This window comes from Poeciliopsis prolifica, unplaced genomic scaffold (genome assembly GCF_027474105.1).
Source record: "Poeciliopsis prolifica strain line A6 unplaced genomic scaffold, Auburn_PproV2 SCAFFOLD031, whole genome shotgun sequence".
Lineage (NCBI taxonomy): Eukaryota > Metazoa > Chordata > Actinopteri > Cyprinodontiformes > Poeciliidae > Poeciliopsis > Poeciliopsis prolifica.
The window spans coordinates 682322-698557 of NW_026562406.1; the positions used below are offsets into that span (position 1 = coordinate 682322).

The 16236-nt window shown below is 41.7% G+C and overlaps 1 protein-coding gene across 1 annotated transcript in view; it reads right to left on the reverse strand.

The window, feature by feature from the left end:
* Nucleotides 1-15736, reverse strand: part of cux2b (cut-like homeobox 2b) — a 127576-nt gene extending 111840 nt beyond the window's left edge. The window contains exon 1 of the mRNA XM_055050799.1: nucleotides 15650-15736. Coding sequence (XP_054906774.1) covers nucleotides 15650-15712 — 63 coding nt within the window. The 5' untranslated portion in view covers nucleotides 15713-15736. The remainder of the gene's footprint in view (nucleotides 1-15649) is intronic.
* Between the last annotated feature and the right edge of the window lie 500 nt (nucleotides 15737-16236).

A 16236-nucleotide genomic window follows, 5' to 3' on the forward strand; every position in this document is an offset into this window, starting at 1 on the left:
TTTGTGCCCCCACCAGGCTAAGCATTGATTATCTTCTTAAAATGTTTGCATTTTATTAATTTTTTTATAGTTGGTGTTCAGGTATTAATCTCCCAATCTTTCCATAACACATAATAATCGAGTGATATTTCCAAATTTCCTGTCAACTTCAAACATTTTTTTTTACCCCAAAAACACAATGGACCGACTGTTGGATGAACTTCAACAAGTTTTCTAGGAGAAACCTTGTAAAATTTTCCTTTAGTAAATCTAAATTGGGTGAAGCTGAACTAAGCCGTGTTAGGGCTTTTGGTTAAAATATATTTCATTTTAAGAAAAAATGTAGATCTATTTTGTACAGTTTTGGATCAATTTCTGCTTTGAATATGTTGCTTTATTCAGCAAATGGCCTTTTTTTGAGTGTGTACAATTCACTTAATTTATCGATTACTAAATTAGTTGACGTCTATTTCAATAATCGATTAATCGTTGCAGGCATTTTTTTAAGTAACTTTATGGCTGTGAACACATGCACAGCAATCGGAGCCCCACAAACACAAATGCGTCGCTTGAAAAACATTCCTGTTTGTAATATGATTCTGCAGGACACCAGTCACATAACAATAGAAGAATAGTAACACTAACAATCCTGGCAATTCAGACAGTTTTAGTGTTTTTTAAGAATTAATTAGAATTTATTGTGACAATCAAAATGTTGTTATAATAACTAATTTATCATGATAATGATACAATAAATGTCCAGCCCAAGGTGAGAGTTATGTAAAAAAAAAAAAAATCAATAAATTAAAAAAATACCAAAAATCATGCCAACCATTCCAGAAATAAATGTGAAAATTATACAAAAAGCACCAGGAAAAGCAAATTGCTCTGCCTTGCTGCAGCTAAAACCCATGTGCTGGTTTATTACAAATATTGGCACTGCATTATTAGTCAGTTTGATCATTTCCAGTCAGCGTTTTTCCAGATGAAGCATTTTAAACACACGCATCCCACCAAAAGTCTGTGGAGACTTTCTCCAGTCAAGTATGCAAGAACAATAACATGGACGTTCCCCATTTTGTCACATTAGCTGACCCCCCTCCAGGTAAGCCACATTACGCTTCTTTAGGCATTATCTCCTTCCTGCTGCATACAGCAAAAGCCTGGAGCAATGTTTAGCTAAACCTGCTGTCCTACGTAGGCAGGGAGATTCCCCAGAGGGCTGAACAATCAGACAATTTCAAGATCATGAAGCATTAAACCAATCCCGGCAGGGTACACTAATTAAACAGCCGAGCCCGGCACAGCCAACCAATCCCCACAGAGCAATTAAATCCATCCCCTCTAAAACACTGTGGAACCTGTCTGGGGAAAACTGCCGAGAAGTGAGAGAGAGTGAGAAAAGAGGCAGAGATGCTGAGAGGAGCGAGGAAAGGGGGAGGGAGGAAAATATTATAAAACTCATCTGGAAAAAAGAAAAAAAGAAACTATAGGGAGGAATGCAGCAGGAGCCTAACAAGGAAAATTGAAAAAGGAAAGGATCTCAATTCGCTTCTTTTGTTCTTCACCGTTTTTTCTCCCCCCTTCCCATTGACGTTCAAAATGCCTCTCGGCTGAGGAGACGGGGCGAGCGCGACCACGTTCCAATTCAAAAACGGTGACCCTGACGCCATCAAAAGTTGCATATTTAATTACGACTACAAGGTCCGGAAAGCACTCAGGAGGCCGAGCGCAGACGTTATAGCCTCAAGGCCGATATTACACACCAGCAGAGCTGTTAACACAGTTGCAAACCCTGATCAATACCCCAATTCCCTCCCTTACCGAAGTAAATGAACAGGTGACAATGGCGGTGTGACATCACTGGGCTTTTTCAGGGTGCAACAGCGCACAATGAACTGGACCACAGCGGATAATGGAGTCCAGGTACATCTGATTTACCTGGGCTTCTGTACACTAGAATAAGGTTGTGAAATAGATTTGTTCCGTTTTTGTTGTTAAATGTTAGCATTAAACATTTTTTATTATTATATGAAGATTACCCAATTAAATGCAAAAATATAAAGTAGGTTTCAGTTTATTTATTAGAACACTCAAGACAACCTTTCCAGATATGAAAAAGTAAAGAGTTTTTGTCTTTGCACAGACACAAAAAGTGAATTTTGCAATGAATTGTTGCATGGCTACCAGAGTACACAGAAAATGTTCTGAAAAAATACAAGTGTGATTATAAATATAATTATACTGTCAAAAGTATTTGCTCACCAATTGAAATTATGGGAGTCTGGTGTTCCAATTATTTCCCGTGGTCACAGGTGTATAAAATTAAGCATCGTTTCACAAATGTTTTTACAAACATTTGTGAAAATTGGCTCGCTCTCAGGAGCTCGGCGGATTCCAGCGTGGATCTGACAGGACGCCACCTGTGGCACAAATCCAGTCGTGAAATTTCCACGCTCCTAAATATTCCAATCATTATAAAAAACCAAAAGTGTTTGGGAACGACAGCGACTCTGTCACGAAGTGGTAGCCTATGTAAACTGGGTGAGCGGATGCTGAAGCACTCAGTGCGACGAGGTCGGCAACTTTCTGCAGAGTGGATCACTGTGGACCTCAAGAAAACAGTGTGCAGAGAGCTTCGCAGAATGGGTTTCCATGTTGGAGCAGCTGCATCCTATCCAGACATCATGTTTCATTCTTAACAGGGACTCATAGTCGTATTAAAGCAGTCCAATTGGCTAACATAGGCTACACTGCCCTCTATGGGTGTGGCATATTCGAAACAGCATTTGGGGATGGAGTTTTAAAAGCTGTCCAGTAGATGTGTTCATGTTAGTGAGCTTTTCTCTTTTCTACAAACCAGAACGGGGCAAAAATCCAACATGGTGATGTGAAAGACAGAAAAACTTGTGACCATAGGCTGGCACAAGCACTTATGTATAGGGAGTAAATACTTTTTCAATTGAACCCAGGTTGCTTTGCTTTTTTTCCCCGCAAGGTTAATAAAAACATTCATATAAACCTCCAGGTTGTCTTTGTCTGATATTAAAATAGTCTTCAGAAAACTGCTAGGAATGCTAGGGCAGTCTACCATCGGTTCATGTTTTTGTGTTAAAAAATGTTAAAGGGTACAAAAATTTGGAGGCACACAAGCAGGCATCCAAATCTGTAACTAAATAGCGTGCAAGGCTAACAGGCAGGCGCAGTCACAGCCAGCTCAATGCATACGCTGTAATCCTGGTGGCTTAATCCATCTTCACTGTCACTGTTACTAGCGTAAAAAAAAAAAAAAACTCTATTTAAAATAAACAAACAACTTCCCTGGTGGGAAGGCAAGTAAAACCTGGTGGGCCGCCAGACTGAAATTACACTGAGGGAAACCCTGATGTAATGATTTCAAACATCTTTGACAACAAAAGAAATCTTTAAAGGGGAAAATACTTTTTTTTTCACAGCACTGTATAATTGCTCACATTAATTTTGGAGACTGAATAAATAAACAGACCTTTGTTAAATAAAATAAGATGGTTAGGTAAATTCTTCACCTTATTTCCCCGGAGAGGCTCAGACAAAGTGCGTTCTCGCGGCTCTCAAGATGAGCCGAGAACACCAAAAAATGTGGAGGTGGTGGAGGTGGAGGGGGGTGATTTGAGCGGGAGCGACTGCAAACCGGAGGTGAGGACAGGAAGACAGACTTGCTCTTATCTCCCCCCGACTGAGGCAGTGTATAAATCACAGGGCGCAGCTTCATGTCTCCACTTCCTGTACCTCTCCATTAAAAATGATAAACTGTACCTCTTGAAGCAACTCTGCTTGCTTCTGGGGTCCCAGTCTGCATCTTTCCCGGAGAAGAAGCAAGATTCCAACCCCCTCCCATTGTTGGAGATGAATAAGAGAGTAATTAACTGTGTGTGGGGGGCGCAGGGGGGATAGCAGCTGCACAAAGACAACAACCCTGATCCATCTACCTTTGCTATAATGCACCTTTCATATTATTTTGATAAATAAGAGTATATCTGCTTAGTAATAACAAATGCTGGTTTAATACTCAAAAGACCACCCTCCCCCACACGTTTCTGGGGTCTTCCCTCATCTGACTTAAATGAGGACAAATGGGTCGTACAAACCAGCGAGATGCGCAAGATTGCTATATTCCTTCTCATCCGGTAAACACTGTGCAGAAGCACTTAATGAGAGCAGCGGAGATTCCCGAAGACAACATGGAGGAGGTTAGTGAGACAATGATCTAGTGAGCACCCTGCACTCTGTGGTGCTAACCCCACATGATGACCGGCGCCTACACAACAGGAAGGACAACACTAGAGAGGGATGAGATCTGCATAGGTAAACTCCAGACTGTGTGTGTAGAGCATTGTCCATTCACTGCCAGCATGTGACTTTGATGAAAAAGATATGATCTTATTTTTATGGTTTTACATGATCCTGTTCTGAAGCTCTTATTTTGAACTACGGAAGGAAGCAGTTTTTGATTTGCCAACAGAATCCTTTGAAGCTGTATTTAAAGGGGCAGGATTACGTGTTTTTCATGCACATAGTGCCATTTTATTGCACAGTCAAGTAACCATGTTTACTTCAGTTGTTTTAAAAAAGGCAATACATGTGTCAAAAATGACAAAAGTAACTGTACTTTGTAATTTAGAACTTGTAAATTGGGCCTCTGTCTCTTTAAAAACTCCTTTTTCTGAAACTCCACTTTCAGGAACAGCATGGCTCCTCTATTAACCCTTTAACGTTTTTACCAGCATTTCACTGAAAAGTAGCTCAAATTATGAGCTCAGCTGATGTTCACTTCCACCAGGTTTTTGCTAATTGCTGCTGGCTACTCTGAAGGAGCTGAGTGGGTGAGTCACAGGAGAGAGATGCTCTGTGAAGCAAAGGTTTGGAAGCTTGGAAACTGCAGCTCTGAGAAAGAGTTTCGTCCTCGAAGGCATAGCTGGTCCATCCAGGTGTTCTGCACAGCTGAATGGTTGCCATGGAGATTGAAGGGTTTCTCAAACATGCATAATTTGACACAAACGTCACTGACCGCGCTAAGATCCTCCTCATGCTCTGATTGGTTGTTTTTGATCAAGTGGTTTAACTCTGCAGCTAGCACCAACAGCACTGGGCAGAGATTGTTTCACATGTTATGCGTCACAACGCGGTGACAATTTTAACAAAAATGTAAAACAAAATACATTTTTGTAAATGTTATAAACTGCGACTTTAATCTGCTAAATGCAAAATCTGCAGAAGGTGCAAATTTTTAATTATTTTTACTAACTAATCATCAGAATTATTGATTTACAAATCAATAATTATTGATGAACAAATCAAAAACTTAATAGTCTGTAATCATTCTGACTAAGGCCGCAAGCAACACTTATTTTAGAAAAAGTTTCTACACTGTGTTTGGTATATGGTTTTTATGTTACCTCAATGCACCATAAAGTATGTGTATTTGAAATTCCATCATACAATCCCTACAAAATGACAAAGATTTTTCTTTAAGAAAAATATATTCCCAGCTTCCTCAAAAACACTGAAACAATCTCATGTCACTTTTAATCGGCTAAATTGCTATGCTCCTAAAAGGCATGCAGCTATTTTTATTATTGACCAAAATACATTTGAGTAAAATACAATGAATGAACCTCTGCCAAATCTAAGCGAGGCGTATCAGGTGGAGAGACCGGGAGACACAGGGCTGTAGGATTCATAGCAACTCTAGTAAACTGAACAAGACGGAAAAAAAACTCAATACGTCTGCTGTGGCGTCAGACGGTGAAAACAAATAAAGCCAAGGCCGCGGTGGCAAACGCAGCTCGATATGGACTTACTGGGCAGGGGGACCGGGCTGTCAGCGGGGAGAGAGGACACAGCTTTACACCCATGCCGATGAGCTATTACCTCCCCCCTCCTGATGCTTCCGCCTGCCTCAGCACGGGGAAGAAGAGGCCGCCCTGCCGCCACGGAGCCATCCTCCAGCACACTAATGTGTCCCTGAAGTTTTGTTAAAGCTGGTTATTTACTCCTGCAAAGCAATGGCTGCCGCCTTGGGGCGGCAGCATGAAGAACACGCCGTTATGAAAAATCTGTCGTCTTTTGCTATGAAGCACTGTCAACTTTCGGGGGGTGGCCTGTTAACCGCGGAAAGCATAGCAGGGTTTTTTTTTCCCCCCACCTCTAGTGAGCTACATTAGGAAAGGAATAGAGAAGTGAGCTTCTAAAACAGAAAAATTCAGCCCAACAGAAGGATTAATGTGAAACATAAGGGAGGTTTACTGACAGTAGTTTTTGGCAACCCTTGGCCACAGCAGTTTGGGATCAATACTAACAAGGCATAGGTCCAAATCTTGGCTATATTTCCAGCTCTTCTGCATTATATAAATGGATACTTACTCACCTCTGGTTGCAAAGGACCACCATTTGTTTTCCAATGAAATTATTCTGGGCTTTTCTAATGACCCAGATCTATAATGCTGATACTATACGATAAAGAAACGGCTTTTTTTTTTTTTTGGTAGTGAATATGAATAAAATATGCCTGATTGTCTTCACGTACTGCTGCTGCTGACCTGGCCAACATGGAAGCACAGCTTCCCACACACAGATGTAGTTTTCTTTACAGCCTACAAGGGGACGATAAAGTGCCGGTTTGTTATGCATCTAAGCCCAAGGAAAGCTCAAGAAAGGACGACAGTAGTTTCTTACTAGGTAAGCAGCTTTAAAGCTGCAATATGAAACTTTTATATATATATTTAAAAAAAGGGTTTTATTTTTAGCTTATTTCTGAAAACATTCAAGTTGTGACAGTATTTGAGATGAACTGTGAAAAAGAAAGAGCTCTACCTCCTTTCTTGATCCTACTGCCATCTACAGAAATGCACAGTTCCCGGTCCAATAGGTCAGAAACAACCAATCAGAGTCAAGAGGGTGTTACCGCTGTCAACAACAATAGTGTATGTGCTGCTAAGTTAGGTAGTGGTAAAGGAACTACTTGATGTTCAGAAGAACTGTTTATCCATCATCATTGGTGGCTTTGCTAACAAGCCTGTCATTCACAGCAGCCTCAGCAGTGAAGAGCTGCAGCTGTCCTTTTTCAGAGATGATCTCTTTTATATTATACTGTCAGGATATTGTAATAATTTTAACAAATATGTAAAAACAAAATAACAAAAAAAAAAACATTTTTATAAAAGGCACCATCTGTAGTTTTCAGGAACTTTGGGGAGGAAAACTCTTCAAATTTAGAAAATGTCTGCTCTTCCCACAGCTGTCTTGTTCTTTTCCTTTCTGCTTCAGATCTAACCTGCATTTTTCTTTTGCTGCTGTGCGTTTTTAAATGGGAGTATTGGCGCCATCTGTTAGCTCACTGTTAACTCGATCTCAAAAATCTGAATTTCAAATGGACATGTCAAACTGCTACAGATGACTGTACGTAAAGCACATAGTTAAGTGGAAAGTCGAGCAAATCGGAGGACTACAGAAAAAATAAGTACGAAAGCCAAAGAGGAGTCCAACTGACAATGTTAATGCATTACAGTCACTGGTTTAGCTTACAATCTTCCAGAAACTGAGATCGTTGACTGGCTCCCGTCCTGAACCCTCTCTATTTTCCAAGATGGAACCAGCAACTAAATAACTGTGAAATTAACATGTTTTTTTTTAAATTGTGCAAAAACTATTGTAGTATAATACAGATAATCTCCATAAATTAGAATACTTGTTTTGATAAAGATAGTTTGTCAGATTAAAAGTACCTTTTGAAAATAGAAACCTTCAATCAGGTACTAAACATGCTTCCCATAAAGCCCATATTTCTGTATTAAAGGTTTTATTGGTCTGATGTAATATCCCAATCTTCTAATTTAGTGTTTTCATTAGATGTATGCAGAAAGTCCTCATAATTAACTGATTACTATTACTTCATAGAAAGTGTGTACCTTGGTGAATTCAGTTACTGACAAAGGAACCTTTCTATAATATTCAAACTTTGTTGAATGTGGCTGTACTCTGTGCTTTTAGCCTCGGTGGGATGAAAAAATAATAATAATTTCTACAGTTCTTTGAAGGAAAAAGCCCCCAGGCTTTCAGGTTACGAGTACCTTTGGTCAAAATGTGCCAAATTTAAACTTTGTTTTAATTTAGAAAGAAATGGCTCAAGGCTTTTTTTTTTTTTTTTTTTTGCTTGATTAGTGATGAACTCAGTGAATCTATATCTGGATACAAGCCTTTAGTAAGTACAGCTAAAGAAAGCTACCTCTTGTTTTGGGCTCTACAGATTCTGCTCCAGAATTAGTCATTTGTTTGAAACAAGTCTCATCTGTTCAGTAACTGGAATGTATTTTTGTTTTATGTTTTCAAAAGTTAAACGATCCTAAAATTAGACATCCTGGTTGAAAGGCGTAATATTTGTAACTCTGGACATTTTTTGCAACTCTAAACCTTGGAAAGCAAACGTTTTTTTATGTGAACTCATATATTATACGTAATATATAGACTGAGTAAAATTAAATGAGCATTTGCTTCTTTCTACTCCCTTTCGGATTTGTTGTTATTACTTTCTTCTTTTTATTCCTGTTATTACTTTTTTGGGGGGGTTAGTTCACTTTAAAATATGCTTCCTGTTTTGTTTGCTTTCATGAGCAAAATAACATCAATAAATGAAAAAAAATAATCTAATCATTTGATTTTGTGACGGTGGAATAATCTAAACAGTAGGTTTAAAAATAAAAGAAAGTAAAGAAACTTTTACAACAGAAGCAAACTTTAACATAGCAGTTTAAAAGCACATATTGGACCAATGAACAGCAGCTCCTGAGCATCCTGCAGCCACAAAGCAGGAGCACAAGCACAGCAAAATGATAGGATAGGTATGGAAATCTAGTTGAAGGAAGGTCAAAGTGATTAAGCTGACATTAATGACAGGCCTAGTCTTCCTGTGAGAATGCTCGCCGCGGCTGTCTCTAAACCCATTTGTCATTCTGCTTCCAACGCCAAAGCATCTGCTTTGAAGTCTCTACCACTAATGCTACGCGGAGAGGTTAAACAGCTTAATGCTCGACTCCGTCTCACTCCTCTCACTCTCTAATGCTCCAGCCGTTTCATGCATCCACGGCTGCGGCTGCTGGATTCCACGTCTCAATTTGCCCCGGATCATCCTGCAGGAGCAGCGCTTCTCCCTCGTTTGCTGCTCAGTTGTCAGGAAAAGATGGACAACGTCAAACACGCTGCACCCCGTGACGTGATGTTTCGATTAGGGCCTTGCACAAGTGCTCACACCTTGAACTTTTTCACGTTTTGTCACAATACGGGTACAAATTGGAGCTGCGGCTAACGATTATTTGAGTCATCAATTATTCTGAAGATTGGTCAATTGGCTGTATTTTTTTTTTAATTGGCACATTCTGCACATTTTTCATTTGATCACGTAAGCCTTTTTTTTAACACAATATCAGAAATGCAGTAAAAGATCAAAGTAAGCAAATAATTCTATTGCCTGAAATGTAGCAACACAGCATTCCTTTAGAGTACACTTGATCATTTGTAGCACAGGACGCATCTGCAGCTATAAAAGTGTTGCCTGTTTACTGTTTATCCTGCCATCTACAATAACTCTGAAGAATTTTGAGTTAATAAGAGTTACACCGACATTCAAAAGTAAAGTACTTTTGAATCTGTCTGTTGCGGTGGTGGCAGCATAGTGATGTGCCTTCAACCCTGATAAAACCCAGTTTTCAGTCTGTGGGCGCACAAGCTGGTAGAGAGAAATGCATGCCACACTTTTCAGATTTCCTCTCATTCAAATATATACAATACCTTACATGTACTCTGAAGTGTGTGGTCGTCAAGTTGCGGAAAAGTTTTCATACTTTGGCAAGGCGTGCTGCAGCTTCTGCACTTAATCAAATCCCCTTATCTGCCTTATTTAAATCACCTGACAACAGAAGTAGACAAAAATAGATAATGAGCCAACACGTGTAAGGGTCATCTTTAAAGCTTCTCCATAATCGCTCACAGCATAGAAATATAATGACAGTTATTATGATAAATAAAACGAGATCTGAGAGACAGCGGACTCCTTTGCTCTCCAGCAGAATGAGATTAGACTGATGCATGTGACATTAACAATATCAGCAAACAAATATATGAAAGCATGAATGAAAGGGAAACAGAGCGATTTTCACAGCCAATTTAAGATTGCAATGTGTGCTTGCGTGCGTGTGTGTAGGTGCGTGTGTGTGTGTGTGAGTAGGAGAGATTTCTGGCAAACAGCACACAGAGCAGGCTGGCAGCGGAGGCAGCGAGGCTCACAGGCTGCAAAGCAATTTCACTGTTTGGCAATACTGTTGTCTCTGTGTGTGGATTAGAGCTGACACCAGAGCAACTGAGTCATGCTAAATGTAGTACAATCACAAGCTTTTTGTTCCTGATCTGAAAAACCTTCGCGCTGCCTCGGAGATTCATGAAAGAGAGGCTGGAGGCCGGGCCGCGGAAGACGGGAAGCGGAGCGTTATTTCACCATACGAGTGCGGCGTTGCGATGCGGACGAAAAAAAACAAAAAAAGAGGACAGATTTTTCAGTAAGGGTAGCCAGCCAGGCCAAAGTTTTTAAGAGGGAACAAGAGGGAATTTCGTCTCCTTTGACGAAATCCTTGAAAATCCTTGATGTTTGACTTCATAAAAAGGGGGTTACGTTCCTGTAAAGCCTCACAGATCAAACCGTATTTTGAGTTTTACTCGGCCAGTCCTCCTTGTGACCTCGCAGGCCAGAACTCCTCCTGCAGTTCTAACCTCTCTCTCTCCAGGTACATCGCCGGTCGGCGAGTTGTCTCCGGGCCAGGCAGGACCTGGCAGCGCAGACCCTGACCCGTCCTTTTCACGCTCGCCCACGGAAATGCCATCTGGCTGGTGTGAATGATTACCACAGCAACGGCCGGGCGACCTGCAGCCAGCGGGAACCAAGGTCACTCCACCTCAGCGCTTCGCACTTTCCCTGCCCTTCTTTTCATCAGCCCTGCAGGTGAATTATTCATCCTGTGCAACTCGGGGGCAAAAATCCACTGCACAAACACTAAAAAAAAAAAGGAAAAAAAGTGCACACTCAGTTGGCTGATATAATAACTTGTAATGAGAAAATAAACGCTCCGGTGCGAGCCGCGAGGGCGAATAGCTCGCAGGTGGACGCGGATGTAGTGAGAACGAAGCTCTGTACGGGGACAGGGGGAAGGTGAGACAGCTGTGGCGACAACTGGCTCCGACCATGACTGAAAGAGAAATCAGTGCTTTAATTGATTTCTGACACGTGTAGCAGAAGGTGTCACATTTGAGATACAGGCGTGTTTACAACCAGAAGCCTGCGAGTTGACTTTTAAAAGAGCTGCAGCGAGTTGAGTTTGAACAAGCATGTCTGTTGTTGGAAGGAAAGCGAATCGTTTCAGCACTTCAAGAATTCACGCCATCCCGCTTTACTGTGTGACTGAACTCTGATGTGGACCGAAAACAGTGAACTCTGGTCAGTCTAAAAAACTCAAGTCTGGGTTCAGTTGAAGTGATCTCTGGCGCGGTTTGAATGCATATCTGAACACCAGGAGGACCCCGCTCCAAAAGCAGTATGTGGAGTAAAGCGTAGGGCATGCTGGGTAAATACAACCAAAACAAGCGCACAAGCCTAGCGCTGGCGGGGGAAAATGTCTCGTGGTCTTTTGCCAAAGACAGACGAGAACTCCTACGACCACTAAAACCAAACACGGCTCTGTTTTTGCTTGCATTTTGTGAAGGAGGACGTTGCGCTCGTGTCTTCTCCGGGCGAGGAGAGGAGCAGGTTTTTCAATTAGTCTGGATCATTTGACACAAAGTACCATGAAAGTGAACAGCAGCAGCTGCAAATGAAACAAAGGTTGCAACTTTGGTCCCCAACAGAACCAAGTCTTCTGGACTACCAGGAAGGAAAAGACATGAATCGAGACAACAGAGTCACACAATTAGGTCATTAGCAGAACTCTGTAGTACTCCTCCGTGTTTGAGACAGTTGCCCAACAACTGTCTAAAAGTTGCAGGGCAACATCCTGCAATGAAGATTAGAGCATTACATCCCAAAACATACCAAGAAACATTTAGACACAGTGAGTCTAGATTCCAGAGCTTTTACCACGGCTTTAAATTAGGAATTTCCTTCATTTTGGGGGACAGGCAGAGATTTGTATTTCAATCCAATCGGTAAAGGTCATTTGAGAGGGTAAAGTGATAATCCCACCCACCACCACATCCCGTCTGCATGTGCGCGGTTAACGATCGTCATCTCCGCTGTTGCAACCTAAGAAACTTTGTGACTACATTCAGCAACTTTTCTGACTAAGAAAAGATACGTTACCAACCAAAACCAGAATAATAAAGTCAGTCATTTTAAAGACCTGCGATCCACCAGAGACCTGCGATCGACCAGAGACCTGCACTCGGCGCTACTTTAAACGTATCACTAAGTTGTACAGATGAGGGTTAGCTGGACGATTGACATCGAGTGAGACAAAAACACAACTGCTTTCTGTCCCAGCTCAGTTCTGGGTTTCAAACTCTCTGCAGATTTGCCATTTCTAAATCTTATTCTGTGAAAAGTATTGAATTGATATGTATATAAAACATGGAAAACGTATCAAGGCAGTGAACTTAGTGTCGAAGTGGTACTGTGAAGCAGAGATAGAAAGAAATCTTGATGACTTTCACTGTGCAACATGAGAAAGGTGATGATGCATTCAAACATAGCAGATCTCCACAGTCAACGATGAAAAGAGCAAAACCAAGAAATCTAAAATAAAAATATCAACAAACACAGTAAGTTTGTTGTCCCAAACTATCTGAAGATTTCACTACAATTTACTGCAAACAAAACATATTTTCTGCTTTAGCCACAAGGTTCCAGGGTTGTTTTTTTGTTGTTGTTGTTTTTACTTTCAAGTCATACGTTTTCAAATATATCCAGTTGACTAGCTTGAGATTCAGCTCAGAGCTTCATAGTTATGATCAAAAAACCAGAGCTGTACTTATTAATCAGAGGTGAAAATCTGCCCAATTCTTCCCTGACCACCTCTAATCATGTCATCAGATAATCATTTCAAATATCCTGTAGCCATTAAATGCATCAAAACTAAAAACTCCCGTCATTTTCAGGTTATAAACACATCAGCTATCAGCATGTACTTTGCACTTTTGAGATAATGATTTAAGACACGTTTTGTTGCATAGATTGGGGAAAGATCTAAATTCAAAACTATGACCCTTACCGAACAATCTGCTGCATTTATTTTTCTTTTCTATGCATTTCAAAAAATGGACACTGGCCAGTCAGACCTAAAAGAAAACTGGAAATCAATGTCGATCAGAAAAGGCTATCTGCCTTTTACCTAATCATCAATCAGGAAAAGATTCATCCATACGATAGCATTCATGCCTTCAGACTAGATTTTTACCACTCCAAGTAATTTCAAAATCATTTTTACATCAGAATTTAGGGTAAGCACTTTGAACACAAACGACAGGTCTTCCATTTCCATTTCCATGACGCTGATTCAGACTCCCTGGAACGGTAGCTTAGATTTAGCTCCAGGGCTTCAGAGGCAGATCTCATCTTACTAATGTCTAGAAACTTTTCCTATGAAACCAGGCGAAGCAGGAGTTAGAACTGGAAGACATGAAAACGCACTACAAAAAGGAATTTTGGAGGGCATTCAATATTAGTCACAATATTGACACTTTATTCACACTTGTTGGTTTGTAACTGGTTAAAAGCTAAGATTATTTTTGATGAGATCCCACCTAAATATAATAATTTAGCTGAACAGGTTTGCTCAGTCTGTCTAATACTTTTGTTGGCCGTGCCTGGTGAGGAGGCAGCGAGGTGCATCTGTTTATACCTGCTACATTACGAATGAACATCAGCCTGTGGTAGAAGCTGAGAATTGGCGTAATACTTAAGGTTGAACATGTTCCTATGCTGGAGCAAGAGTAAACATTTGCATCCATTGTTTATCTTTAGCTTAGCAATAGCGCTATTGTTAATGATTACACTTCAGTGAAGAAATTTGCATGTCACCTGGTAGACTAGATTTAATCAGTCTAGTAAGGTTTCTTAACTTAACCTTGGTCAAATTTGATTTTGTTTCTTTTTATCATGGGATAACAGACCAAATTACCAAAATGGCTCCAATTTGATCAAATGTATGCAGCTCTTATTTTAAGAGTCTGAGCTCTTAAAGTTGCACACATTCTGAGATGAAATACTGTCAAAGCATACTGGTACTGGAATTGTCACAGAGTCTTTATGGGCTAAACCCAAGCAGCTTGTTTTATCAGTGTGCACCGCAACAATAGCAGCTCCTCCATCCCCGCCCCCGGCCCTGTGCCTCTATCTCAGGCCGGAGGAGAAGAAGGTCCAGCCAGCGGCGCGAGCACAACCCGACCCATCGAGGGACGGAGAGCCGCCGGGTCTCATGTCTGCTCCTCGGTCTGGTTTTTTTCCGCGGGAGCCGGGCGGGACTGCCTCGCTGTTGTCATTTCTCATGTTACAGAACATCAATCAGCCGGCAGAGACGGTGCCCTTGCGCCGGCTGAGGCTGATTTACAAACATTAGCGGGGAATACAATTACACAGCCCCCACCGCCAACCACCACCACCACCACCACCCTGCCCTGGCCGGCCAGAGCAGCCCTTATGCGGCTAGAGGAGAGGAGCGAGCTGGACCCCGACACCAGCGGATACAACCACCCAGCCTGTCAGCGCCGTGGTTTATAAAGCCAACTTTGAGCTGGGTGACTGTGTGTCTGAGGCTACAGCAGGCTACACGGGGCGCATATGAAGCTGTTTCACAGAGGAGGCTAAATGACGGCGGTGATACAAACAAACTGCTCACCTGCCACAGTCTCCACGCCATTATTCAGAGACATTCTGCTGCCACGCAGTCCGCCGCGCGTGCCTTCAAACACCGGAAAGACGCGATTTAAGACGACCGTAACGCTGTTTCGATTCAATTATTCTAGGCAGATAAAAAACAAACAAAAAAAAAACCGTCCGAGTGTTGCGACGAGCAGCTAAAAAAAACAACAACAACAACAAAAAAAAAAAACAATTAACTTTCCAAATGAGAAAGGAAACTTTCTCCCTCCGCGGTCCAAAAAGCCGCTAATTAGAACTTAATTCCCCGCAGCTCGCGGGGAGAAGCGAGCAGCAGCGCTGCGGCCGTCGAGGCGAGCCGCATCACACACGGAGCTGCCTGAGAAAAGTTGCAGCTACGTCCAGGAACAGCGATTCAGAGGCGCATTAAAAGTTTCCCGACGCCTAAGTGCGGCCGAGCTGGTCTGGGGGGATAAAGAGTACAAAATCATACAACCGGGAGAAAGGATAACGCGTGTTCAACAGCAGTGCTGTCCGCGGTGCTGATCCCAGATCGGCGTGGCTAACACTGAGGCTGCGCTGCTCCGCCGGTCGCTCCACCGCTGATCAATGATTGAACCGAACAAAGGCAGAACAGGGATCAATTTCTAATAACTATCAATGCGAACGGCGCCGGCTCCCCGCTTCTGCTCGCCCGAATCGAGCGAGCAGGCGTCGGGACGCCCGTCAGGCGGCATGTCGCCGAAGAAACGCGCGGAGAAAGGTGAGAATAGCACTAACCTGGAGCCGCCGTAGATCAAATTTCTTCCAATATTGAAACATCGATCCTACATCGGCGGCCATCTTGGGGGATATTGAGGAGATTTTTTTTCGGCGGCTGCAATAAATATGTGGGCTGGATTCCCCCTCGTTAAACAGCGTGTTCGGTCACTGGTCCCACTTTTTCTCTCTTGTTCTTAAGAAAAGTACTTAATGTAAGAGTCCAGTGATGAGCCGGACCAGGCTGCCGGCATTTTTCTTTTTTGTTTTTTAGGACCAAAAAAAAGACCAAAAAAAGGAGGAGGGGGGGCCAGTAAACTGTATTTTTTCGCGTCTTAAAAAAAATTAAAAAATACATAAAAAAGCAAAGTGTATCCTCTTCGTCCTGCAGTAATTAAAAGGACAATCGCTTTTTATTTTATTTGTTTTTTCATTATTATTTATTTTATTTTATTTTTTTTTTTTTTGCTTTGGCAAAGTTATCAATACTGACGTAAAGCCCGGGCTTGATCAATACGGTCTGGAAAAGAGAAGGAGATGATGTGTAGATAAGTTGAGTTCTGGGAAAATAGCCAAGCCTCCTTTTTTCTTCTTTTCTTTTTTTTCTT